General features: G+C 44.4%; 1 protein-coding gene and 1 long non-coding RNA gene across 5 annotated transcripts in view; one reads left to right on the top strand and one right to left on the bottom strand.

Annotated features, from left to right (window-relative positions):
• LOC125994223 (uncharacterized) overlaps positions 1-2,062 on the bottom strand; it is a 42,867-nt gene extending 40,805 nt beyond the window's left edge. For all 4 annotated transcript variants that reach the window (XR_011086566.1, XR_007490529.1, XR_011086567.1 and 1 more), the window contains exons 1-2: positions 1,987-2,062; positions 1,741-1,905 (exon numbers count right to left, since the gene is read on the bottom strand). This is a non-coding gene — a long non-coding RNA (uncharacterized lncRNA). The remainder of the gene's footprint in view (positions 1-1,740; positions 1,906-1,986) is intronic.
• Positions 1,266-19,688, top strand: smarca2 (SWI/SNF related, matrix associated, actin dependent regulator of chromatin, subfamily a, member 2). The gene is made up of 34 exons (XM_049763012.1): positions 1,266-1,431; positions 2,539-2,806; positions 2,924-3,053; positions 3,142-3,537; positions 3,624-3,725; positions 4,745-4,997; positions 5,074-5,200; positions 5,404-5,577; positions 5,676-5,849; positions 6,123-6,296; positions 6,371-6,424; positions 6,498-6,628; positions 6,736-6,793; positions 7,107-7,183; positions 7,262-7,409; positions 8,621-8,784; positions 10,224-10,290; positions 10,357-10,467; positions 11,633-11,875; positions 11,981-12,094; positions 12,999-13,103; positions 13,168-13,254; positions 13,349-13,395; positions 13,761-13,927; positions 14,548-14,711; positions 14,793-15,020; positions 15,089-15,166; positions 15,251-15,469; positions 15,543-15,769; positions 16,606-16,711; positions 16,777-16,878; positions 17,333-17,471; positions 17,633-17,772; positions 18,484-19,688. The coding sequence occupies exons 2-34, from the start codon at positions 2,573-2,575 to the stop codon at positions 18,511-18,513; spliced, it is 4,770 nt and encodes a 1,589-aa protein (XP_049618969.1). The 5' UTR covers positions 1,266-1,431; positions 2,539-2,572; the 3' UTR covers positions 18,514-19,688.
• Positions 19,689-25,641: the final 5,953 nt, after the last annotated feature.

Below are 25,641 nucleotides of genomic sequence, written 5' to 3'. Positions count from 1 at the left end.
CTGGCTCGCCGGACCCGAGTGGCATCACGGGCCGCAAGGTGACTTGGCTTAGTTTATTTGGTTAGCATTTACATCCGCTTCCTGTGCGGATGGCCCAATAAGAAAAGGCCGGTTGGGCCCGAGAGGGTGGAAACCAAGATCAGAGATTAAATAGCTTTTGTTAATTGAGGCAAGATATTCAAATGAACGTCTGTGTCAGGATGGGGTGCTTTGAATGTACTGGTGTCCAACCTAATGATTCCGGGCCGGATTGCGGCTTGAGGTACAGTAATAATCACAACCACCATCTTATGCTTCCCACCAATCCTTGATATGAGTCAACAATCTACGACTAAACCATTTTGAGAATTATCTAAATTTCCTCAAAATTACGACAGAGATTTAATGTGCAAGTTTTTCTAAAATAAAGGAACCATGAATGAATATGAAAGTTTACAGGGGTTAACTTACAAACCACTTTATAAACATATACAAATATATACATAAACTATATACATATATATATATATACAATTATATTTTGGTCTGCGCAACAAATGGTTTCAAAATTTCATTGCAGTAGGTCCTATTTGTAAAAATGTCAATAGACACCGAATGATTTTTTTTCTATGTTCCAGTCAAATGGTTATGCATGTTTTTTTTAAGTCATTACCGACCGACCGTCACGGGAATAATACAGACAAACTTTTTTTTTAATGCAGACTCACAAGCCAACAACTTTCCAGCTCTTGATGTCACTATTAGGCTACGCCTCTTAAAGGCACACCCCCAACACATACCACAATACATAGCCGCGATTAAACAATTTAAAAAAATATATTATTTCTTCACTTTGTTTTTGTATTTTTAAATTATTTTATTATTAATTATTATTATCATTATTATATATTAATGTGGCACTTTTGTCCCCGACTTCTTTCAATAGCGTAAATAGCTTTAAAGAACAAGTGCTAGGTGTTGCTTCCCCCTTGTGGTCAATGTAAGAACCTCACACAAGTCGGTAGGGGGGGGGCAAGAAAGCACTGTCAATTATATAAAGCTTGTTTAACCAATTTACAACGTCATTTGTAGGTCGAAAAATCTTTTGCACACAAACTGGTCGATGTCATTTTTTATTTAAACGTCTTTTCCCTTTAATACACCACAATGTTGAAACATTACAGTAGTTGTACAGTACAATCCAAAACACACCCAGAAAGAAGACACGACGACCGACAAGGCACCGGAGCCAATAGGCAAGAGTGGAGAAGAAAAAAGCCGGGACATCCTGTGCATCCAGCCAATGCACGACCGCGCCAACGAGCTCAACTTTAAATATGTCAGCAAAACAGCACGAAGGGGGAGTGAATTTGACGACTGCAGTCATATTTTAGAGAAACATTAGATTGTTTTTTTTCTGCTGCCGTGTGCCACTTTCGCTTCGGCCGAGAGGTAAATGATCTCCGCGTGGCGGGGGGCATGGGGGGGCTTGTCGCCGTGTACGGCGTGTTTTTAACCGTGTCGCGGTGCTCGTTGCTGTCAAAACTTTTCTGACCCGCTCGCTTTGCAAGAGGGAGAGAGAGGGGGAGAGAGTCTACACCACAGAATCAGAACCAGCTAGCTCATTAGCCTCCTAGCTTAGCGTTAGCTTAGCCGCACGAACGAGGGTTCGAAGGGGGTGTGTGTCAGCCAGAAAACGACCCAAAACACCGCAATGGTGGACATCAATTATATATTCGTGACTGAGCCGTGCGTAGTTACCTGGAGGTCTGCTCACTGTCTCGACTTTGATACCACAAGTGACGTTCCGCCATGTTGGCCACCGTTTTTTTTTTTACCAGGGGAAGCCATGATCCAATCAAGAGTCCACTTCAAATGTGTTGCCTTGACATGAACGGCCCCGGGAGCAAAAAGCTCACGGTGCTCCTGTTAAAATAATATTTTTATTTAATAAATTGACTTGTGTGGTGGTCAGCGCGAAGGGTATATAAAAACGTTGCCACTTACTTGCTGGAATGTGGGGCAGGCACACTTGGCGCTTTTTGAGAGCTAAATAGAAAATGCTGGAATGATAAAGTAGGTACCCCCCCCCCCCCCCCCCCCCCAAAAAAAGGTATTTTTTAAAATTATTATTATTTTTAATCACCAATACCAGTGTCAGAGTTTGTTAATGGAAGGGAATGGGGTAATTATGTTAAGAATTAGAAAGGTTATGTCAATGGCTCACCTATGACATAATGACTTAAAATGTATGGCGTTAGAATTTATTCAAAATTGAGGGCTACCTTTTTTTTAAGTGACTTAAAATGGAGGGCTTATAATATGTAATGAAACTGACTCAAAATAGAGGACTTAATGTATTCATGTAATGTATAAGAGTCTTAAAATTGATATGTATTTGGTTATTTTAATTAGAGTTATTATGAATTATTACTGTCATATAGCTTGTTAGCATTGAAAGGTTTTTAGCTTGTAGAACTTGGGTTCTATTCGAGTTTATGACTGCCCAGATTTTGACTAGATTCTTAGTGGCATTTAAATCTATTTTCTTCCCTAAAGACGGCCTGCTGCTTATCATCCGGCGTTCCAGTCCATGTCCACTCCTTCTGACCCATCAGGTGGTATGTCCCATCCTGGCCCTTCCCCGGGTGCGGGCCTTTCACCCGGCCCCATCCTGGGCCCCAGTCCCGGACCGGACCCGTCACCTGGCTCAGTTCACAGCATGATGGGACCCAGCCCCGGGCCCGGAACACCCAATGCGGCCCACGGCATGCAGGGACAGGGGCAGAGTGACTTCTCGCAAGACATGATGTATTCTATGCACAAGGTAGACATGACACGATTCATTTAATTCATACTGTGTGTGAAATCGTGAAATAAAATGGCCATTTTCTAACTTCTGTAGCATAGTCTTATATCAATATCATTGCTTTTGCTTTTTCAGCCCATGGAGGGAATGAACGACAAGGCAATGGCGGACACGATGCACTTTGGGCACATGAAAGGCGTGGGCATGAGATCTCTCCACAGCGGCATGGGCCCCCCACAGAGCCCAATGGACCAACATGGCCAGGGTAAATTTCAACTGTGCTTCTTTATTTTAATTCAAGTTTAACCACAATTCCCCAATCTCTGGTCTCTGAACTTTCATTTCTAATTCAGGCTACATGTCCCCCCATCCTTCACCAATGGGCGTACATGAGCACGTGTCCAGTCCCATGTCCGGGAGCGGAGGACCCACGCCACCCCACATGCCCCCCTCCCAGCCGGGCCCCATGATGCCCATGGACCCGCAAGCAGGAGGAGGAGGAGGCGGCGGCGGTGGCATGGTACCCAACATGTCCGGCATGGGCCAGCAAGGCCGTGGGCCATCGGCATTCAGTCAGGCCCAGCTGCAGCAGCTCCGGGCTCAGATCCTGGCCTACAAGGTGTTGGGGCGCGGGCAGCCGTTGCCCGAGAACCTCCAACTGGCCGTGCAAGGAAAGAGGAGCCTACCCACAATGCAGCAACAGCAGCAGCAACAGACGGCGAGTGGTAGTCCTTACAACAGACCTCAAGGTACGAATGATATATTGTTATATATTTAGTTGCTTGATAATCTGCAGTTTTTTAACCAACATTTGAACATGTGTTTTGGTCCAAAGGCATGCCAATGGCACCTTTGGGTGGAGCCCAGTCCAGCCCGTGCCCCACTCCAGCCATGCAAGGACACAATCAAGGTGCAGGACCCAAACCTTGGCTCGATGGTATGTATTGGAAAAGGATGCAACCCAACTTTTTGGATAGTTAGGCTAACTGTCATTTTACCTGGAGACTGAAAACACTGCAAAAGATCGATTAAAGCTCAGATACACATTTTCTCTACAGAAACTGATTGATTTTTTTTTTTTTTTTGCCTCTCTGCTTCCTTTATTTGCTCCCTCGCAAATGGCTGAGTTCAAAACAAAAAAGGATATTCGATAGAGATGTAAAAGGCATATTTGCACTTTTCTTGTATCTGTCTGCTGAAAGCAAACCTGCCTGTCTACAGCAAAATTAGACATATACGTAAATACTTAAAAAAGTGAGCAGTGCGGTGAAATAGAACTCAGCCTTTTTATTCCATATGTCATCATAAAATCGAATTTGAAGCTGACGAAACTTCAAACCAACCAACCAACTTCTTGCGTCACACTCTTCTATTTGACAGCAAGCTGAGGTAAATTTTTTGAAATACGTGCTCATTTGATGACGTCCACAACACGTATCCATTAAGTAAGACAGGAAAGTTTTTTTTTTCTGGGTTGGGGGGGGTAATTATTAATTAGAACAAAGATTTTTTTTTACTTTTATTCCAAACAGCACAAAAAGATAAAGTTAAAGTCCCAATGATCATCGTCACACACACATCTGGGTGTGGTGAAATTTGTCCTCTGCATTTAACCCATCCCCATGTGATTTTAATCCATCCCCTGGGGGAGAGGGGAGCAGTGAGCAGCAGCGGTGCCGCGCTCGGGAATCATTTGGTGATCTAACCCCCCAATTCCAACCCTTAATGCTGAGTGCCAAGCAGGGAGGCAATGGGTCCCATTTTTATAGTCTTTGGTATGACCCGGCCGGGGTTTGAACCCACAACCTTCCAGTCTCAGGGCGGACACTCTACTACTAGGCCACTGAGCTGCAAATGAAACTCAAATCATAATGCCTCGTTTCAAAAATGTCATTTTTACTGACCCAAAATTAAAAAAAAGTAGACAACACAATCACTAAGCTTCCTCTTCTCCAGGTCAAGGTGGCGACAATCAAGCCGGTGCCCCCAAGCACCTCCCCCCTGTGAGCGGCGGTCGCCCGTCGCCCGCGCCTCCCCAGGCCGCCTCCTTGCCAGCCGGGCCCCTACCGGGCGGCTCCGTAGCCCCTCAACCGGCGGGCCAGCAAGTGTCCCCCATGCTGCAGATGCAGCAGAAGCAGAACCGCGTCACACCCATTCAGAAGCCACAGGGCCTGGACCCGGTGGGCATCCTACAAGAGAGGGAGTACAGGTAAAAGGACTGTGCTTTGTAGCCCTAAACACATCGATTAGTTTCCACGAATCACTTCGATAATGACGTCCACCAGGCTGCAGGCTCGGATTGCACATCGTATCCAAGAGCTGGAGAGTCTGCCGGGCTCCCTTCCGCCCGACCTGAGGAACAAGGCCACGGTGGAGCTCAAGGCACTGCGGCTTCTCAACTTCCAGCGGCAGGTTTGTGACCTTTTTGCATTTCCAAGTGTGCTTAAAAAGTAAGACTACAATTATTAAGTTCCTTCAGTGTGCAGATCAATTTTATATTAGTGTGTTACAAACAATAAGAAATTCTTTAGATAATGTCTTAACTGTACCAAAGATCCGGATCGTGAATTCTTCCCGGAAATATTGTACGGACTGTCATATGCCTCTCTCGCTAGCTGAGACAGGACGTGGTGGCGTGCATGCGGCGGGACACTACCCTGGAAACGGCCCTCAACTCCAAGGCGTACCGCCGCAGCAAGCGGCAGACACTACGGGAGGCACGCATGACAGAGAAGCTGGAGAAGCAGCAGAAGTTGGAGCAGGAGAAAAAGCGCCGGCAGAAACACCAGGTTGGAAACAAAAAAATTAACACATGAAAGGTGTCTCAGAGGTTTAAAAAAAAAAAATATATATATATATATATATATTTTTTTTTTTCTTCCTCCAGGAATACCTTAACAGTATCCTCCAGCATGCCAAAGACTTCAAGGAGTACCACCGCTCCATGTCGGGGAAAATGCAGAAGCTCACAAGAGCCATCGCCACTTGGCACACCAACACGGAGCGGGAGCAGAAGAAAGAGACTGAGAGGATCGAGAAGGAGCGAATGAGGAGACTTATGGTAACAACTTTAAGTTACTCCAATATGTTGTACTGTACAGGACTCCAGATTAATATTTTGATTTTTTTTTTTACTAAGATCACAGTGGTCCTGAACCTGAAAGTTTAGCGGCAACAAGGAGAACATATATAAATTTTAAATATTCACATTTGCATGCCAAAGTACAAAGCAGCAGTGATAAAAATGTGATAAAATGTGCAAAACTGTCTGAAACTGTAGTGAAACTTGAATTTGGTTAAGAAACAAGGTCTCTTGCAATGGTTTGCATCGCAGGCGGAGGATGAGGAGGGCTATCGAAAACTCATCGACCAGAAGAAGGACAAGCGTTTGGCTTACCTACTGCAGCAGACGGACGAGTACGTGGCCAACCTCACCACCCTGGTGTACGAGCACAAAGCTGCGCAGGCGGCAAAGGAGAAGAAGCGACGGAAGAAGAAGAAGAAGGCGGTACGGACGCACCGTAAGACAATTCCAAATTATGAGCTAAATTGTTGAGTGACGCCAATGCGCTCCTTATCTAGAAGGTTGACGGAGAAAGTGGTGAAGGAACAAGTGCCATCGGACCTGATGGGGAGGTAAGTCGGCAGGTGTTCACCCTCTCTGGAGGAAAAACCAAGTTTTCGTCCACTCTTTGTGGTGTGTTTGCAGCCCATGGACGAGAGCAGCCAGATGAGCGAGCTGCCCGTCAAGGTCATCCAGACGGAGACGGGCAAAGTTTTACAGGGTACCGAGGCACCCAAATCCAGCCAGCTGGAAGCCTGGCTCGAAATGAACCCCGGGTGAGAAGACCCATTCTGCTTTTCGCCTTTAGTTTTTAGATGTCTCCGCTCAGCGATGCAATGTTAGAAACTTTCGTTTAACTGTTAGCTTTTCATACTCACCACAGGTACGAAGTTGCGCCAAGGTCGGACAGCGAGGAGAGCGGCTCTGAGTTTGAGGAGGAGGTCAGTGAGTCGTCAATACAATGCGATTATTATGGAAGGTTATTTGGTTTATACACACACAGAAACAGACGGCCTAGCTAGTGCGTTATTTCTTTATTAAGCCAAGGTTAGAAAAATCTCATGGCACATCATCAAATAAAATCCCACACTCAAAATCCTCACAATACAATCTCACACTTGTAATCCACTAGGGGGCTGTAGCTGTACACATTTCAGCAATGCACACTCTCAATGCGGTCCTCCACATCAAACATACTTCTTGTAATGAATATACTCTGGCGGGTCCTCAAAACGTATTATTTTATGTCTCAAGGAGGAAGGAGAGACGGCCAAGGGCGAAAATGACAAGACCATAGAAGATCCCGTCGAAGAGGCCAAGCACATTATCGAGTCTGTACTGCTTCTTTTCTTAACAAGTACTGAATAACAATGCACGGGAGTCTGATGTTGAATCACACACACGTTCAGATCATCCAAACAAGACGTGGATGACGAGTACAGCGTGCCGACAGACGAGGCCAGCCTGCAGTCCTACTACGGCGTGGCCCACGCCGTCATCGAGAGGGTGGAGAAGCAGTCGTCTCTCCTGATCAACGGCTCGCTCAAACACTACCAGGTATGTGCGTGCAGCTTCTCGGTGAACTCACAACCAAGTGACAGGTTGTGTGGGCACTTTTTGGAGCGTGGTTGAAACAGCGCCCAATGACGTCGTTGGGAGACCAGCATGAGTCCGCCCTCCCTCACTGTTTAAGAAATTCTTTCTTCTTCCTGTAATTGTTCCCATTTCCCTTTGCCTGGTTCTCATCTTAATATGCTTCCGACCAGATTTTGAGGGCAAATGGATGTTGTCATGCTAACCGTCATCCGGTAAACTTAACCGCGGCAATTTTTTTTTGTTTAATATCGCCGTTGCGTTGGCATTTCATCTTCCAAGGTAGTCAAGCACGACCCCGTAATGAAGGCTGCGACGCTTGGCCCCTCAGAGACAACGAGGAGATAGTGGGGGATGCCAGACAGCGAGGAGCTACAGGGGTTGGATTCCGATCATCAAAAGGGCAGAGCGCAATGTCGGCTCACAGCGAGACCGCCGACCAATTAAAAGCACACGGCGCTCCGCGTTTTTGACAGCTAACACAATCACAGAAGAAAAATGAATAAAACACAGCGGCTATGATCCCGTTGGAACATTTTGTCCATTTCAGACTACTCGTCCCTTGAGGTTGAAGTTCATTTTCGAGGCAAGATGATCCTGCTGCCAAGATCAACTTGGAGTGCAGGAGGGCGCGCAAATGGAGGAGGGCGGGGCGGGTGGCAGTGGCGTTGAACTTGTAAGGGACACTGGCTCAGCTTGGCTGGACTGGAGATAAGGCCCAGAGTTCACCATGCATTTAAGGCTTTGTAGAAACCACCCGAGTCTTTTACTGCTCAGAAAAAAGTCGGTCGACTTGAGACAAACTATTCTCGGAAAACCCTTAGCAAAGAATCATCATTATTCCCGCCCGTTCCTGTTCTGTCAGATGCACTGTCCTCTTTTAAGACCTTTCGGCCTCACGTTTCCAGCAAATGAGCATTTGCAAATATTTTCTCCAGCTGTTGTGTGCTAAGCGACTTTATTTATTCAGGATGCACAAGTTAGTCATCTGGGAATGGAGCCGATTTGTTCTAATTTGTTATTCAGATGGCCACGCCTCCACTTTGTTCTTTCCCCTATTTGATATCCCCCCACTCTCTCGCTTTCATGCTCAGCACGCCCTCCAAACAAACACGTTTTGTTGTCGCCGTTTGCGTTAACAAGTATGTCAACACTCTTGCGTCTCTCGTGTTCAGATTCAAGGCCTGGAGTGGATGGTGTCGCTGTACAACAACAATTTAAACGGCATCCTGGCAGACGAAATGGGCCTGGGCAAGACCATCCAAACCATCGCCCTCATCACGTACCTGATGGAGCGCAAGAGACTCAACGGGCCCTATCTCATCATCGTGCCTCTCTCGTCAGTACTTGAACTGGCTTTTGTGTCCAAAAGGCATTTCTCACACAATCGGAGGATTAAGTGAAGTAAAGCAGGAGGGAGAGACTGAAAGTGGAGTGGAATGGAATTCGTGCACTCCTTGCAATTCCTTACAAATCAAACACAGCGTTAATGGAAATGCCTAGAAATAAGATCCAAACACTAACCTAGTTTCAAACCCGAACTTGAAACTCAAATATCGCAATTTGAAGTATTAACTCTATTTTGAAACGTTAATTTGAAAGTAGCTAACCTTGTTTTAAAAAAAAATAATAATAACACTCCAGGTTTGAAATCCTAATTTTAAATTCTAAACCCTCATTTGAAGCCTCTGGTTGCAAGCATGCAAATCCCAATTTGACCAAAGATGATGTCACATTTCCTCTTAGATACGACATAATGTTATTTCATCCACATTTTTTTTTTTTAAATTCCAGTAGCGTGAAATCCGATTGCGGCTAATCAATACGTGCGCACTTTTTGACTTGACATCTTGCGGCGACTACACAAGCGCAGATAAGCGTCAGCCATGATGAATGGGTCGATATTTTTAAAGAAACCGGCGCTGCAAATTGGTATTCAACGTAGCTGCTGGATTCCCAACACTTGGCATCAGAGCTGCAGCGGTGCGAAACTTCACAAGGTTAAAACACGCTTATATAAAACAAACAAGCTTCTCAGTCTTTGATTGGACTGAACGAAATCAGCAATTTATCTCTGGTTGTTTTTGCTCACCATTAATCCTTTCAAATCCTTAGACGGCACACGAGCAGCCTGCTGATTTGGATGCACGCCTTAGCCTAATTAGCATACAAATATGAAACAGGAGCTTCCTAATACTCACATCCTATGTAACGCTCCTGATGTCCACATAAGCCTTTGACTTAATTAGCCTGTTTACAAAACGCTTAGTGCCAATTCTAAGTTTTTAGACGACTGACCCAAGTCACACCCCTGAACCCTGAAAGTGACCAATCACAGCACAGAACAGATTCTCTTTAATGAATTTGTAAATATAGTTTTTTTTTTTTTTATCAATGTTCAAACCCAAAATACTTAAGTGGTTTGTCTGCATAGTTGTCAAAGTACAACTGTTTCTTTGACGTCTGCGTCAACCTTTTATTGACTAATAGTAAAATAAGATTTATTCTGCCAGTGTTTCAGTCTTAAACTTGGACCCCAGGGTGTGCAGACAACAGAAGACCACGCTGTCTTTCGTAATTACTGTTTTGGCAGATTAAAGCTCCGATGTAATCTTTTAATATGCGCTGAACTAATTACGCTTTTCCGCCTTTGTGAAGGCATCAGACCAGACAGCCAGTTTTGAAAACCTTCCAAAAGTCTCCAATAGCAAGCAATATTTTTGACTCACTGCTTCTTGCTTGCGTCGCTTTAATTCTCCTCGATTTTCTGGCTTTCAGGACTTTATCCAACTGGATCTACGAGCTTGACAAGTGGGCTCCATCCGTGGTCAAAATTGCCTACAAGGTAAAAAAAACTTTTTTTGTTTTTTGCTTTGTTTGTTATTACAAAAAAAACTTTTCCTCACCAAAGGGTACCCCCGGACTACGCCGGGGACTCGTGCCGCAGCTTCGCAGCGGCAAGTTCAACGTTTTGCTGACCACCTATGAGTACATCATCAAGGACAAGCACATACTGGCCAAGGTGAGACCTCTTGACCTCAAAATGACCTTTTGTTTTGCTCCACTACAAGAACGTATTGCCTCTGTTAGCCTCAGTAGCTATCTGGCGGTATTACAATGAGTTAATCAGTTACAATCACTTGGCCAGTGAGCAGTTAGCAAGCTAGCTTTCTTACAAAAAGCTACACCCCACGTCTTCCCTGGATGCCCCAATTTTCAGAGCCGCTCGCCGTTACTTCCATTTGTGAGTGCGTTGTGTTATTCAGGCGTCCGTAATATGTTGGAATGCCGAGGATTGTGGACGTACACAGGAATTATCAGGGAGCACGGACTCAAATTCCTGTCGTGAGCCACAAATTGAATGAATGTTCTGCTGCGTTTAATAAATGCTTCACGTTCTGTCAAGTGACACAACGTGACATCTGTGGAGGAGCCTCCGGCAACCTGTTAGCTTAAGCTAGCTGCTAACCTATAACACCAGCAACTATAGCTGCTGGCTAGTGACCACACCAATTGGCTTGATTTATTTATTTTTTGTTCAACATTTTCTAGACTTCATGGCACATTTTTCCTCACAGTGGAGCGTTGGATGTGAAAGGTTCCCTAAATGTTGACAACAAAAGTTTCAAAAAGTCCCTTAGCCCCAACCTTGTCTGTTGGGAGCTTTGTCTGTTTGCTCCCTTGCAAGCAAATTGGCCGTGGGAGATCACTGGAGTGAGTCTCTCAAAGCAGATAAGGCGCTGTTATCATTTCTTTCTCCAATTCCAAGACGGGCCCGATGCAAGTTCAGCATGACTGTAAGTGCCGTCATTGATTTATCGAGCACTCCAAAATGAATGCGGGCCCCGTTAGCCGCTTCTTTTTTGGAGATGGCTCAAGCAACGTACGCGGCGCTTTTCTGACGGCTTTGTCGATACGCCCCTTTGATATCTGGGGTGTTTGTTAAATGCCAGATGTTTTGTGGAGCCCAAGAGTCCGTTCTCTTGGTGGGAGAAGGGTATTGATAACGGCATTATAACCGCCAAGGAGAACGCTATCACACCAACCTTGAAATAATGTCGCACTCTATCGACTTTTCATCTCATACTTTGCTGTAAACAGTGTTAAAAAAAAGTTTCATCCTCGTAATGTACTTCTGGAGACTTATGAACTTTATCGCTGTCCTTGCCATATAATAATTTTTCCAGATCCGTTGGAAGTACATGATAGTGGATGAAGGCCACCGCATGAAGAACCACCACTGCAAGCTGACCCAAGTGCTGAACACGCACTACGTGGCGCCTCGCCGCCTGCTCCTCACCGGCACGCCACTGCAGAACAAGCTGCCCGAGCTGTGGGCGCTGCTCAACTTCCTGCTGCCCACCATCTTCAAGAGCTGCAGCACCTTTGAGCAGTGGTTCAACGCCCCCTTCGCCATGACGGGCGAGAGAGTACGCACCTTCGATTTGGTGTCCTCATGATGTCGTTTGCAACCGGGCCCCCGTGTGCCATTGCGGTTGCTAAGGTCACTCTTTATTGTTCTGGACTTTCTTCAGGTGGACCTCAACGAGGAGGAGACCATTTTGATTATTCGACGTCTGCACAAGGTTCTCCGCCCTTTTTTGCTGCGACGCCTGAAGAAGGAGGTGGAGTCTCAGCTGCCAGAGAAGGTGAGAAGCTTCAAAGTCGCTGCAAACACATCACAGTGGAGTCTAACACCAAAAAAAAAAACCTCACCTTGTTAGCAATCTAAAATTAATCTGCAGTCTTCTCAAGATGCTGCACCTCCCTTGGAGTGATTGCAGGAATGTGCAAAAAAAGATTTTTTTGAACTTATCACAGTGGTGTTGTAGCACCAAAATAATTCATCAGCAAGCACGTTTTTTTCTTGATCTTCGGGTGTTTTGGATTTAAAAAGAGGCTTCAAGTAGTTTCTCACTCCCAGTTGGTTTACTTGTAAACGAAAGAGAACAAAACAAAAACAGAACAAAAAGAATGATTGAAAACAAGCAAACAATTGCAAAGAAGGGCCGTTTATCTTAATGCTAATCAACCAAATTTCAGTGCTTCAATCCTTTCAGCAACAATTAAATTTGATTACAACTCACGAACATTTTCTCACATCATATTGACACTAGCGATTAATTTATGTGATCTTAGTTTGTGTTTTTATCTGCTTTAGCAGACTTCCTCAGGCTACTGCATTTCCTCTTTAAATTATGTGTATGCCTTCAATATTTAAGTCTTTTTTTTAACACATATAACTAAAAGTGATTAATTGGAAACACCAAAATGTTGAGTTTCCCCCAAGCTGTTTTTCTAAATATTTTTTGAAAGCATGAAGAAATTAGGAATTTGTAAACATGTCACAGTGGGGTTCTAACCTCACAATAATTAAATAGTAATTCATTATTTTTTCTCATTTAAGCCGTGTACACGGGGGAAATTTATCAACTGCTCTTCATTCAATTTTCATGGATTTCTAGTTACGACATTAAACGGAGCTTCACACTTTGGAGTACAATGAGCAGAATGACGTTCATATGGTGATTTTTCTCATCACCTTCTGCACAGGTGGAGTATGTTATCAAATGCGACATGTCCGCCATACAGAAGGTCTTGTACCGCCACATGCAAAAGGGAATCCTCCTCACCGATGGCTCGGAGAAAGACAAGAAGGTACAACCACGTTGATTGGCAGTTACTTCTGCACGTCACACGTTTGCTTTTCTTTTGGCATCAGGGTAAAGGGGGAGCGAAGACCCTTATGAACACCATCATGCAGCTGAAGAAAATCTGCAACCACCCGTACATGTTCCAACATATCGAGGTGAGTGATGTTTATGAGCTCATTTAGCGCCATCTGAGTTAATTGACCTAAAGTGGAGCCGATCGATCATTGATCGTTTCATTCTCTACCGTAGGAGTCATTTGCTGAGCATATGGGCTACTCCAACGGCATCATCAGTGGGTAAGACTGAATTAAAAAAAAAAAAAAGCTTGATTATTTTTTTTAATATTTTTTTTTTCTAGCCGCTGTTGACAGAAGCTAATCATTTGATGTGAAGCCAACGTCGTGTGCTAGTAATTTGCCAAGTGTTGTCTACAGCTTGTTATTAGCACAGTGCGGCGATAATTGGCGATTATCGACGTCTCTGCCGTAATTGGCGAGCGGTTACTGCCTGTGTATCCATTGCCTCTGCATCAGAGTGTTCTAACAGGATGGGAAGTGTGTGCTGCTTCCATGTGAATCCCGGCGGAGTTGTAGCTTCGCTTTTCAAGCGGAACCACATTCATCTTGTTTGTCAGTAATTGCGCCGTCCGTTTCCAACCCAGGCCCGACCTGTACCGAGCATCTGGGAAGTTTGAGCTCTTGGACCGCATCCTGCCAAAGCTGCAGGCCACCAATCACCGGGTGCTGCTCTTCTGCCAGATGACCACACTTATGACCATCTTGGAGGACTACTTTGGCTCCCGTAACTTTCAGTATTTGCGTCTAGACGGTAAGATTGAAGTCTTTAGCGGCACCATGTTGGTGACCGCTGCCGTCAAGTAAAGCCGGCACATTTTGGAATCGGGTTACATAATGCAATATGGAACAACATCATACATTATACATGCCGTCATCCAATTTCTCGGAACACCCTGTCATAGCAGACGTTGACTGATGGCTGAGCTGCGAAAACTAATCATGTTTGCTCATATTGCTGCAAGTCACAACTTGATATCTTTTCATTATTTAATATATGCAACTAATTAATTCCTTCCGGTGTATAGGTGGATGTAAATATGTATTATCATGATAATAAGTGACATTAAAATGCTGAGGAAAACGCTTTCTTTGTGCTTCACGTCCACAAGTAGAAGGCTGATATGTTTTCATCGTATTCATATCGGCAACTATTAAATAACCGAGTACGGATGGATGTCGAGTTGTATTATCATGATAACCAGCGTCATTAAAAGACTCAGTAAACAGCTTTTCTTCCTGGAATAGAAGAGAAATTAACATATTTATGTGAGGCATGCCTGGGGTAATTGATTTAAAAAAAAAAAAAGGGTTGATCACATTTTGCCTTTTCAAACGCAACCCGAGACTAATTCGGTTCTTTCATTTTTCCAGGAACCACCAAGTCGGATGACCGAGCCTTGCTGCTGAAGAAATTCAATGAGCCGGGGTCGCAGTACTTCATCTTCCTGCTCAGCACCCGGGCTGGCGGCCTCGGACTCAATCTGCAGGCCGCTGACACCGTCGTCATCTTTGACAGCGACTGGAACCCCCATCAGGTCAGTCGGGTTGTTTGAGCAACCATTGCAACTTTACTCTACATCTTAACATGAGACTAAAAAGCCGCGTCTCGTTTTCAGGACCTCCAGGCGCAAGATCGCGCTCACCGCATCGGCCAGCAGAACGAGGTGCGCGTGCTGCGCCTCTGCACCGTCAACAGCGTGGAGGAGAAGATCCTGGCGGCCGCCAAGTACAAACTCAACGTGGACCAGAAGGTTATCCAGGCGGGCATGTTCGACCAGAAGTCCTCCAGCCACGAGCGCCGCGTCTTCCTGCAGGCCATCTTAGAGCACGAGGAGCAGAACGAGGTATGTGGACGGCTTGCCGGCATGCCTCGTGGGAGTTGAATCACTTTCCGCTGTGTCTTCACATGTAGGAGGAAAATGAGGTACCCGACGACGAAACCCTGAACCAGATGATCGCCCGCAATGAAGATGAGTTTGAGCTGTACATGGTAAGAAAGCGTCACGTCTTTTTTTTTTTTTTAAACCAAAGACCCGTTGCCGCGTTTCCACTCAACCCTCCTGTGCGATCTCAGCGCTTCGACATGGACCGGCGGCGGGAGGAAGCCCGGAACCCGAAACGTAAGCCACGCCTCATGGAAGAGGACGAGCTTCCCTCCTGGATCATCAAGGACGACGCCGAGGTGGAGCGCCTCACTTACGAGGAGGAGGAGGAGAAGATGTTTGGCCGAGGGTCCCGCTGTCGCCGGGACGTGGACTACAGTGACGCGCTGACCGAGAAACAGTGGCTGCGGGTAACGAGCGGCGCCCGGTTTTTAAACTGCTGGCAGAGTCGAGAGTCTTGTGTGATGATGACCTCCCCGTTAGGCCATCGAGGACGGCAACCTGGAGGAGATGGAGGAGGAGATCCGCCTGAAGAAGCGCAAACGCAAGCGGCGGCAGGACAAGGAGCCGTCGTCGGCCAGGGAGGACTGGGGCTCCAAGGCTAAGAAGAGGCGAGGGCGTCCGCCTGCCGAGAAGTTCTCGCCCAACCCGCCCAAACTCACCAAGCAGATGAACACCATCATCGACACCGTCATCAACTACAGAGACGGGTGAGGACGACCTCCTCGAGGGTTGGAGCAAATTGCGCACTTGATAATGATTCAAAATATCACCTACTCGAATGCTCGACATCAGGTTCGACAATTAATACTTGTCTATCCTTGGGCTGTTTGGACAAAAGCTCACGATGAGTCCACTTTGATTGATTTCTTTGAGCACGGTAGCAAAGAAAATGTTACATTTTTCACCCGCACGTTCATAATCCAGCTTGGTGTTGAATCAATAGTATGATCAATTTTACCAACAGAGCATACAGCCTCGGGCTCACGTTTCCATCCATTTTGACACAAGGGGGTCTGAGACTGAATATGCGTCGCAGCATCTCCAAGTGTTGAGGAGGAGGGGGGGGGGGGGGGGGGGCATGTTTGCCGGTGGATACGCCTCAAGCCCTGATGCATTTATTTCCCCTGAGAAGAAAAGGATCCCATATGTCTAATTGAATTCCTCAAGTAGCTTGCAAAAGTAACTTCCACATTTGTTGGGTTACATTATTTTTAAAATTAGGGTTTGAAATGGGACCCCACTGAAATTATAATTTTTTTTACTTTTTTTAGTATAATGCCAGTTTCGACATTCAGCAGAAAATATTCCGATATTTTATATGTTCAATGCATAAAATGACTTCTTCTACAGGCAGACATTTTTTACAGTTTTTGTTTAACATCATAAAAGTGTCATTTACAAATTTAGGCTATAAATGTATGCGAGATGTTTATTATTATTGTGAAAAGGCCCTAATATGGGTTGAACGGAACAGGATTAGAATTTCAAACCAACTTTCAACTTCTTTAAATATTGTTTCAAGCTTGCTTGTTTTGTTTTTCAGGGCTGGCAGACAGCTTAGCGAGGTCTTTGTCCAGCTTCCGTCCAGAAAGGAGCTACCGGAATATTACGAGCTGATCCGGAAGCCCGTGGACTTCAAGAAGATCAAGGTATGTCTGCGTCAAGGTTCCTGGCCTTTACGGGCTCAAGCCATCAATGCGCCGTCGCTCGGCAGGAACGCGTCAGGAGCCATAAATACCGCAGCGTCGGAGATCTGGAGAAGGACGTCATGCTGCTCTGTTACAACGCGCAGACCTTCAACCTGGAAGGATCCCAGGTCGGTGCAAATTGAGCTTGCTGGCAATACAATGTGTTTGCGTTAAATCCCCGGGAACACGTTTAGTTGACCTTATCCCTGTTGACATTTTGCTGCTTCGGTGATTAAAGAAGCAATAAAACAAGGCTCGAAATGAGTCATTGTTTTCGAAAGAAACAAGAGTTGCCGTTTTAAAGAAGGATTTGAGCTAGAAGTTTCCAATTAGGTTTTGAAGCAAGCGTTTGAAATTAGCATACATGGGGTTAGGATTCCAAATATCGGTTGGAAGCCTGGGAAAGGGTTTCTCAAACGAGCTTAGAACCTTTCGGTTTCCGTAGATATATAAATAATAAACGTTTGCGTTTTGAATAAGGGCTGGTTACGAACCACAGAGGTGTGACGCAATCCTAAAATACGCCCTCGTCGTAATCAAGTTGCACTGAGCAGCCACGCCTTTGCCAACATGTACCGCAAGATCTACGAGGACTCCATCGTGCTCCAGTCGGTGTTCAAGAGCGCCAGGCAGAAGATCTCCAAGGACGAGGAGAGCGAGGATGACACGGAGGACGATGAAGATGAGGAGGAGGAGGAGGAGGAAGAGTCAGAGGCTGAGGGTGAGGACACACACACACATTAAGGTCTCATTGTCATTCTGCACTTCATCTGACTCCGCACAAAACCGGGACGTCAACACCAGCGATCTAATAATAGTTTGTGTTTTTAAAGACTGCACTTTTTTACACTCACAATTGAAGACCTTATTTGTGGCTTCCAGCCAAGTCGGTGTGGGTGAAGATCAAGCTGAACAAGGAGGCTCGCGGAAGCGCAGAACGGGGCAAAAAAAGGCAGAGCCGGGCCAAGGCCAAGCCCGTTGTCAGCGACGACGAAAGCGACGACGACGACCAGGACGGCAATGTAAGTCCAAACTCAAATAACACCTTCAAAATTACCAAGATGTCGAAAGAAGGATTCAAGGAGTGGAACCGTTCGATTCGATTCGATCACATCTTTTAAAACAAATCCGACTTTACTATGGAAATCTATTTTTTTAGTGTACTGTTCATAAATGACTGACTAGAAATGATAAAATAGAATTTTTAACCACCATAAACAGTGCGCACGCCTACTTGATGTTTATGAACCGCGAGGCTGAAACGAGCCACGTGTCGCCGGCTCGGCTTGTGTCTCTTTTCAGCCCCGCTGAGCCTATCAGATGTTTTCTATTCATTACCGCCACAAATCCACCGGCAGTCTCGCCTCTTGTTTTGGTCACGTCGGCGTTCATTACCCGCCACTTTTGTCACACCAGGCGTCAAACATTTGGAAGCGTTGAAGGCAACGTGCTCGAGATGAGCCTCCGGGAACAACCGCTGCATACGCTGACTAATGACTCATGGACGCCTCTCTGGCGGCTGTCCACACGTCAACAACGGGTTTGATTGGTCGCAGCTCAAAGCAGCTCACTCGAAAGTTCTCAAGCAAAAGAAATTTGACGCCACACTTGTCACATTCTGATGCCTTTCCATGTGAGCCATCTCTGAGTGGTTTACTTTTTAAATGGGTAAAAATGAAAAAAAAAAGTGCCCGCCTCTCACCCACCCTCACGGCTGCTTTGTATCTCCGCAGGAGCAATCTGACATCAGCGATGACGAGTAAGGACCAGTTCAAGCCCCCCCCTTCCCCCCTCCCCCCCCCCCCCCCTCCACCCCCCACCTCGTTGTCCAGGTTCTGACTTTGTTTTCATTTCATCCTATTAGTCCACACAGTCAGCCCACTGCCTTGCAGTATGAACATTTTTTTTCCCCCCCCGTTATAATAACCAGATGAGCCGCATATGTAATCTTGTTCCAAGAGATTTTTTTTTTAAATAGTTTTACGTATGTAATCGATTTTTGCCATTGTTACGCAACGCTTACGCTCGCACTTTTTAGAAAGTCACAAATGAGTATGAAATGTTAAGATTTCATGTCGCACTTCTAGAGCAGGGGTGTCCAAAGTCCGCGGTACGAAAGAATGTAGAACTAAGCTGGGGTCCAGTGACAATTCAGCTACCGAAATTCACACATGTTTTTTATAGCCAATTCTGACCTGAATTTAATGTTTATTTAGGAAATTCTACAGACATTCAAACCATCCTTTAAGGAAAAATGTGGTCATGTCTGTCCCGATGTGAACATAAATGGCAAAGCAACCTAAAAAAAGAACAATTTTAGTTTCAAATGTTCCATTGAAACATCAACTCATTTGATTTGACGATATCTTTTCACATTTGCCCACCAGATGGCGATAGATGTGCCCCATTCAAAGCATGCAGCTCATTTCAAATTCATTCCTCGCCACAAGCAGTGGTCCTCACCGAAAAGAAAACTTTAAGGTTATTGTTAGACGCCTGCGATGTAAAGTGATTCAACTTTAAAGGAGTGAAATCCGCAAATAGTTTGCATTTGTTATGTGTATTTCTGGCTGAAGTCATTTTAAAATGAGAAAAGTTTGGACACCCCTGATTTAGGACTGCATGAGCCTTCCATTTCCCATCATTGACAGTTATGCCGTTAAGATCCAGTTGTTTGCTTCAATACAAGTTGGAAAAAACAACATTCAAAACAGTATTATAGCTTTCATGCAATATATTTGAATCAGTATGTTATATTTGATTGTATTTTTCCACAAATCCTCCTATTCATTTTTAGATTTGGCTTTTGGCGTGAGTTCTCATTTGGCAGATAATCATAAGGGTCGACTTAATGTTTGCTTTCTTTGCACAGCGTCTTTGTGGTTGTATTGCCTAGCCAAGAGCTAATTAAATAACACCAATTTGGAGCACAAAAAAACATTTGTTCTTTATTTTTTTTTCTTGTGTGTATATGTAAGGGTGTATGTTTGTATGTTTATTTGCCTTGATGAAAAAAAAGTGACGAGTAAATACGTTCAAATTTCAAACCGAAGAATAACAATGTGTTGAAAAATATGCTTCAATTCAAATGCAATACAAAACAGAAATGAAATATTTGTGCTTATGGAGTAACATTTTTGGATCGGGAACAGGAAACAATGAGATGAGATGGCATGATTGGCTGAAAGGAGCAGCCATAGATCAATATCCATTAGACAGCGGTACTTCGGGCACAACATCACAAAACAAGTTCACGTACGATCAATGATTTATTAATTTTTTTATAGCAGACGATGTTAGGTTGTCCTTCGTGTCCCTTCGCGGTCTGCCTCTGTTTGCTTACCCACACAAAACACCTCAGGAAGGAAGGAAAAAAAGGTCATCGGGGTAATTGGCCATCGAGACATTTGAGGTTCAATACCTGACATTCACCCGCCCTCCTCCATGTTGTGTTAAAATCAAATGCCACTACAATTTTCAAGCAGAACAGCAAGCGAGTGAAGATACCGACCGCTACATTAGCATCTGGCGCTAACTGCGTCTTCTCCCTCATTTCACGCCATCCCAACACCGGAGGGCCGGCACATCAAAACGGCTTTTCTCATTCTTTTGCTCTATACCGCCCGTCCCGAGGCAAGCTTGGCTAAGATAATTCCCGCCGTCTTTTTTCCCCCCTCAACCCTTTTGAAGTGGTCACTCTGTTGGCACAATCGCCCGAGTGAGCGGGCGCGCCAATCGGAAGTTAATCCTCGTCTAAGCGCCCCGCCGGACATGTCGGCCGCAAACAAGTCAGGTCACGGCATCGATGCAGGTCGGACGGACGGAATTTCTCTCAGAGGCCAGGTGCTCCCGATCTGGTTTTGTAAGCGCCCCCCCTCTTCACCCTCCCCTTGGAGGCCAATAGCTTTCCTTGTCTGGCGCAATTTAAAACAAGAGCGGTTCCATGGGGAAAATTCGGGGGGGTTCACGCCTGGTCGAGGAACGGGATGACACTGCGGTCATTCCGCCGTTGGTTTGATCTACTGCTACAGCTATTGATTCCGTTGCCAAGAATAGTTCTGGGACTTTGGAAGTCTTGCATTGCTTTGAAATTTTGACTCGGAACATTTTAGTTTTTTATAATCAACAGACGATCTGAATTTCTCTTTCATTTCTTCAAAGTGGACATTAAGAAATTTTGAGGGTGGGACGAGGAGGCCGGGCTAACTCGCGGCATGAGCTCTTCATCCTTTGACCTTGATGTGCTCGTCAGGAATGTCACCGTCTGAAAGGGAGTCGGGATTAGAAAAAGCAGGTGACGCCATTGTCGAATGGGACCGTTTAGCCGTGTTGGCTTTGCACAGCCTGGCTTTTGATCGCACTGTTGATGCAGCTGATCCCTCGTCAACACATTTTTTCTTAAAGACAGCAGTTTAATCAAAGATAAGGTATTCCTTTATTTGTCATGGTATTAACTAGTGCAAGAAATTCACATTTCTGACTTCTCAACTCCAGTTTTTAAATCCAAAAGCATGCCTTCAAGTCAAGGCTACAAATCTGGCCTTTCTTTGTGCAGGTTTGAATGTTGCTGACAAGAGATCTCCAGAACGTTGGTCTTCTTTAATTGGTGTGATGCTAGTGTTAGCATTTAGAACCATCCACAGATTGTTGTGGCCAAATGATTAAGGTGCTTGAGAGTCTTGGCCTTTCCTTGTACAGAATCCTCCTGACAACAAATAATATTCTGGAATGACAAATTAACATCTGCCTGGGACCTTTATTTGAGCACTGATACGCTCAAGAACTTCCTCCTAAAGCGTCTCTGTGTTAGCTTCTACAAAACTCATCACAGGTTGCGATAAAACCACAGAAGGAATTACTTTGGAGCAAGAAATGGAACATTTTTGATTGAGTCTCTGGTTTTCTTCTAAAACAAGCTCAATTCCATTGTCCATGTTTGCGTTTGCTAATTTTGCGCTTGATTGGTTACAGCGTTTTTTTCTCAATTACATTTGTGTGAAAATTGTGTGAAAAAAAGAAATTAACTTGGGCCAAACATCAAAAGGACTAATTATTTGAGGTTGGAGGTGCTTATTTTTTGAACAGTGATAATAGCGCCTTTCTACCGCACTTCCAATTAAGTGTCAGGGTGGGTACAACGGCAGACATTTTCGACATATTATCACTTGAAGCTGATAAAGTTGAACATTCTTCAAACGTACCGGCAGGCGGTGAAGTGAAACCAAACACGAGATCATTTTGTGGACCTGCTCACAAACTTTTGGTGAACTACTTTCATTAGCTTTAGCCTTGATGCTAAATGTTGCCGTTCAGAGACGGAGCCAAGCAATTAAGGTGATGCATCAGAAATGACAGCCTGCGCTAATGCTAATTATTAACATTAGTTCAAGTCTATCGGATTAATTACCCTACGGCCCAATCTCTCATACCGTAATTGAATGTAAACATTAGCATCGGTGCTAACGATCGTATCGATTCCCAGCACTAGAAGTAGCCGAAGCACACACATTTGAGCTTTTTTTTTTTGATACTATAAATAACTAACTGAAAAAGCTCAACGCAGACAGAAAGCATTTCGGTCACGCAACCTCTGTGAATTTCGAATTAAAAAAGAATCGAGCCAAGATGAATTAGCAGGAGGAAACGTTTGCGAATAATTGAATTAGCAGCGTGGTCATTCCTCAGACTTGTGATCAAAACCAAACAAGTTTTCATTATTTAACAATTATCGGTTATACTTGAAAAGTTTAACGGACAAAAAGTCAAGAAAGTCTCTATAAGGTTAGGTCTGGACTCCTCTGCGATACCATACTCCCATCATATTCCATTTCTGCAACCATTACTAATGTATATGTATAATATTGAAGTCATATTTGACAATCAAATATACCATAGATATAGAAGATGGATGGATTTCCATCTTTAATTATAATTCGACCGGAGGCTCTTCTTGTTCCTCTAAAAGGATCTTATGATATCCAACTTAAGCCTCGGGTATCCATTTTTTTTTTTTTATGGTAATGACGAGTCTCCCGCAGAACGCTGACATGGAGATGAGCCTCCCTACCACCATGGCTGCTTTCGTGTTTATTGCCTTACAGGGTTGTTTTTGGGGGGTCGAAAACTCAAAATTGATTATTTTGGATGTTTTGCTCGCATTAACATAATAACATAAACACACACACAAACAAATGTTCTTATTCCGCAAGTGTACAAACCTAAACTTTCTATGCTTTAACTTTAGCATTGATGCTACTGCTAACTGAAGTGGGGGAAACCATGACGTCAAATCCCAACACGTGGAGAAAATGTGCCAAATTAAGCCCAGAGAGCTGCTGACAAAGCGAGCGCTCACCGCCAGCATCTCGCCGTTAGAGCCAATTAACGGCTTGTTTGGAACGAGCTCCAGCAGATGTTACAATTTGCAATTTTTTATTTATTTTTATTTTTTTTACATTTCTCATCAGGGCTCATATTTCTTACCCTGACTGATGGTCCAACATTTAGCTGTAACAAATGTAGCGTATGACTTTCTGGTTATACAACTTTTATTTTAATGTGTTCTCAATTTTGTCTGCTAACATTCCAATCTTGTGCTACACTTAGAATTCATAATTATTTCATATTTATGCCAGTGTGACTTTTTTTTTTTTTTAATATATAAACAAACTCAATGAGCGCAGTAGGTGTGAGTTTTGTTTTTTTGTCTTGTAAAGAGTCAAAAAGCAACTGACGGGGCATCAGCGCCGCATGAGGCCACTAAATCAGACGCCTTTTATTGTTCTTTCCGCTGCACCGCTGCCTTTCAAATGAGCCTTGTTAAAGCAGAATATGTGTGTGTGCGTCTGTGTGTGTGTGTGTGTGTGCGTCTGTGTGTGTGTGTGTGTGTCCATGCTCATTACAACAGCATCGTGTGTTGCGCCGACAATGACTGGTTGGGGAAAAAGTCAGCAGGAGGCGGGCCTCCGTGGAGAATGCCTGAAAGGCAAACATCATCTCGAGCTTTAAAATACGCTTTCATGAATTTCGGAGTTTAACGAGAAAAAGAAGCTGCATTTTACTCGCCGCTGGCGTTCACTTGTCCATATTATGACAACTGAGTTTTGATATTGCATTAATTTTATAATATCAAGACTTTTTCCACTTTGTTTTGGGAGCATTGCATACTACAACGTTTTGTCTTTTAATATAGAAATGAAAAAATCACCTTGTTAGCCCATTTGAAACTATTGAGCATGTTGCCAAGCAAATAAATACTTTCCGGGCATTCCCCATTCAGGATATGACGAGCATCTTTTAATTTATGTCAATTATTCCCAGCTCCCCCCCTTTGCACCCTCTAATGGAATGTCCCGTCAATGATTTTTTATTGCCCCCGACGACAAAAAGCATCGCTGACCCCACGGGGTGCGACGTGGACCCATTGTGAGCGGGACATAACCTGCCTGGTAAAGACGTCACGGGTCATTGTGTTGGGACGAGAAAGAGTGAAAAGACGGCATTCCGGGTTGCACTCCCAACCCCATGTTTTACATGCAGGCGGGGGGTCAACTTCATCACCAACAGGCTCAAGAGTCGTTCGCTAACTTCACCTACCCGTTACTTTCTATGTTCCTCTGTTGAAAAGCCATGCAAAAGATACTTATAAATAATTAAATCAGCAAATCAATAAATAAAGTGAAGCGCCATTTTGACGCTAGCTTTTCAAAGAGGAACAAGGCCAGCCCGCAAATAGCAAAACTCCACAGCGGGGTCCCACTGTACCCATTTTACCCCTTCCGAAATAGCCAGACGAAGATTTGACATGATCAAAGAAAATGGCGTCAATTTGCAATCTCAAGGCTTTCATTCATCTTCTGAATGCCGCTGCGCCAGAGCTCAGATGTGGAAAAATGACAGTGACAAAGAGGACTGTCACACGCCGTCTGCAAATGAGATGGGTCGCATGACACGGCAAGTGATTGGTGGGCCGTGTCATCTCATGTCACACGTTGCCTCGCGATGATGGCTGCCATGGAAATGTTCACAAGTCGGGTTTATTGATTTGGACTCTGGATGGTTTTCAGCCACTGCTTGATTCTGTTGTTCAAGGTAGCGCTTGTCATGAGCAAGACATGATGCGGGCATTCCGCAAGGGAGTTGTTTAATTTACGAAATATTTTTACAGATGTCATGAATTCAGCATTTTACCATGCTCTGTTCATTTCTTTTTTATGTTTGTAATAACACTTATCCAACTTTTTGCTCTGCAGCTAAACAAAATAGTCCAATCGTATTTTTGCAAAAAATACGGACGTGTCACGTTTTGGAAAAATCAATACATGTAAAAATTACTTTAAAAATAAGACCCCAAAATAAGATTTTTTTTTTTTTAAATGTTGAATATTTTACAATGAGCATCTACGTATACAAAAAATTAAAGGGGAGGCCAAGGTAAAAACTTGTGGAATGTGAGGTAACAGCAAAATCCAACCCTTCGAGGGCAGCCATTTTGCCAATTGCCGTCGACTGAAAATGACGTCACAGTTGCTCTCCCCCCCCCAAACGGACCAACACCTCACCTGGTTCCCGCCATCATTTACGTCATCCACCCCTGTTCTTGTTCTAAGGAAGTGTGGACACTTCTTCAACCATAGTCTTTACATTTACTTTTATTCCCCTCTTGATAAGCTTGAACAAAAAAGTTTTACATCTAAGAGGTCCAAAAAGTTTTTATATATGTCACTCTCCTATTTTACATCCTTTTTTAATCACCCAAACTTGGCGTTTGAAGTGGGGTGTGTAGACTTTTGATATCTGTCGTACGAGAGTATGCGTGGGACGTTTTTTGAGGGGGGGGGGGTGTCAATGGTGACGTCACACAGGGCCGGACTTATTTGGTTTATTAGGCG

This window comes from Syngnathus scovelli, chromosome 3 (assembly GCF_024217435.2).
Source record: "Syngnathus scovelli strain Florida chromosome 3, RoL_Ssco_1.2, whole genome shotgun sequence".
Classification (NCBI taxonomy): Eukaryota; Metazoa; Chordata; class Actinopteri; order Syngnathiformes; family Syngnathidae; genus Syngnathus; species Syngnathus scovelli.
This window is presented reverse-complemented; position numbering and strand designations above follow the sequence as displayed.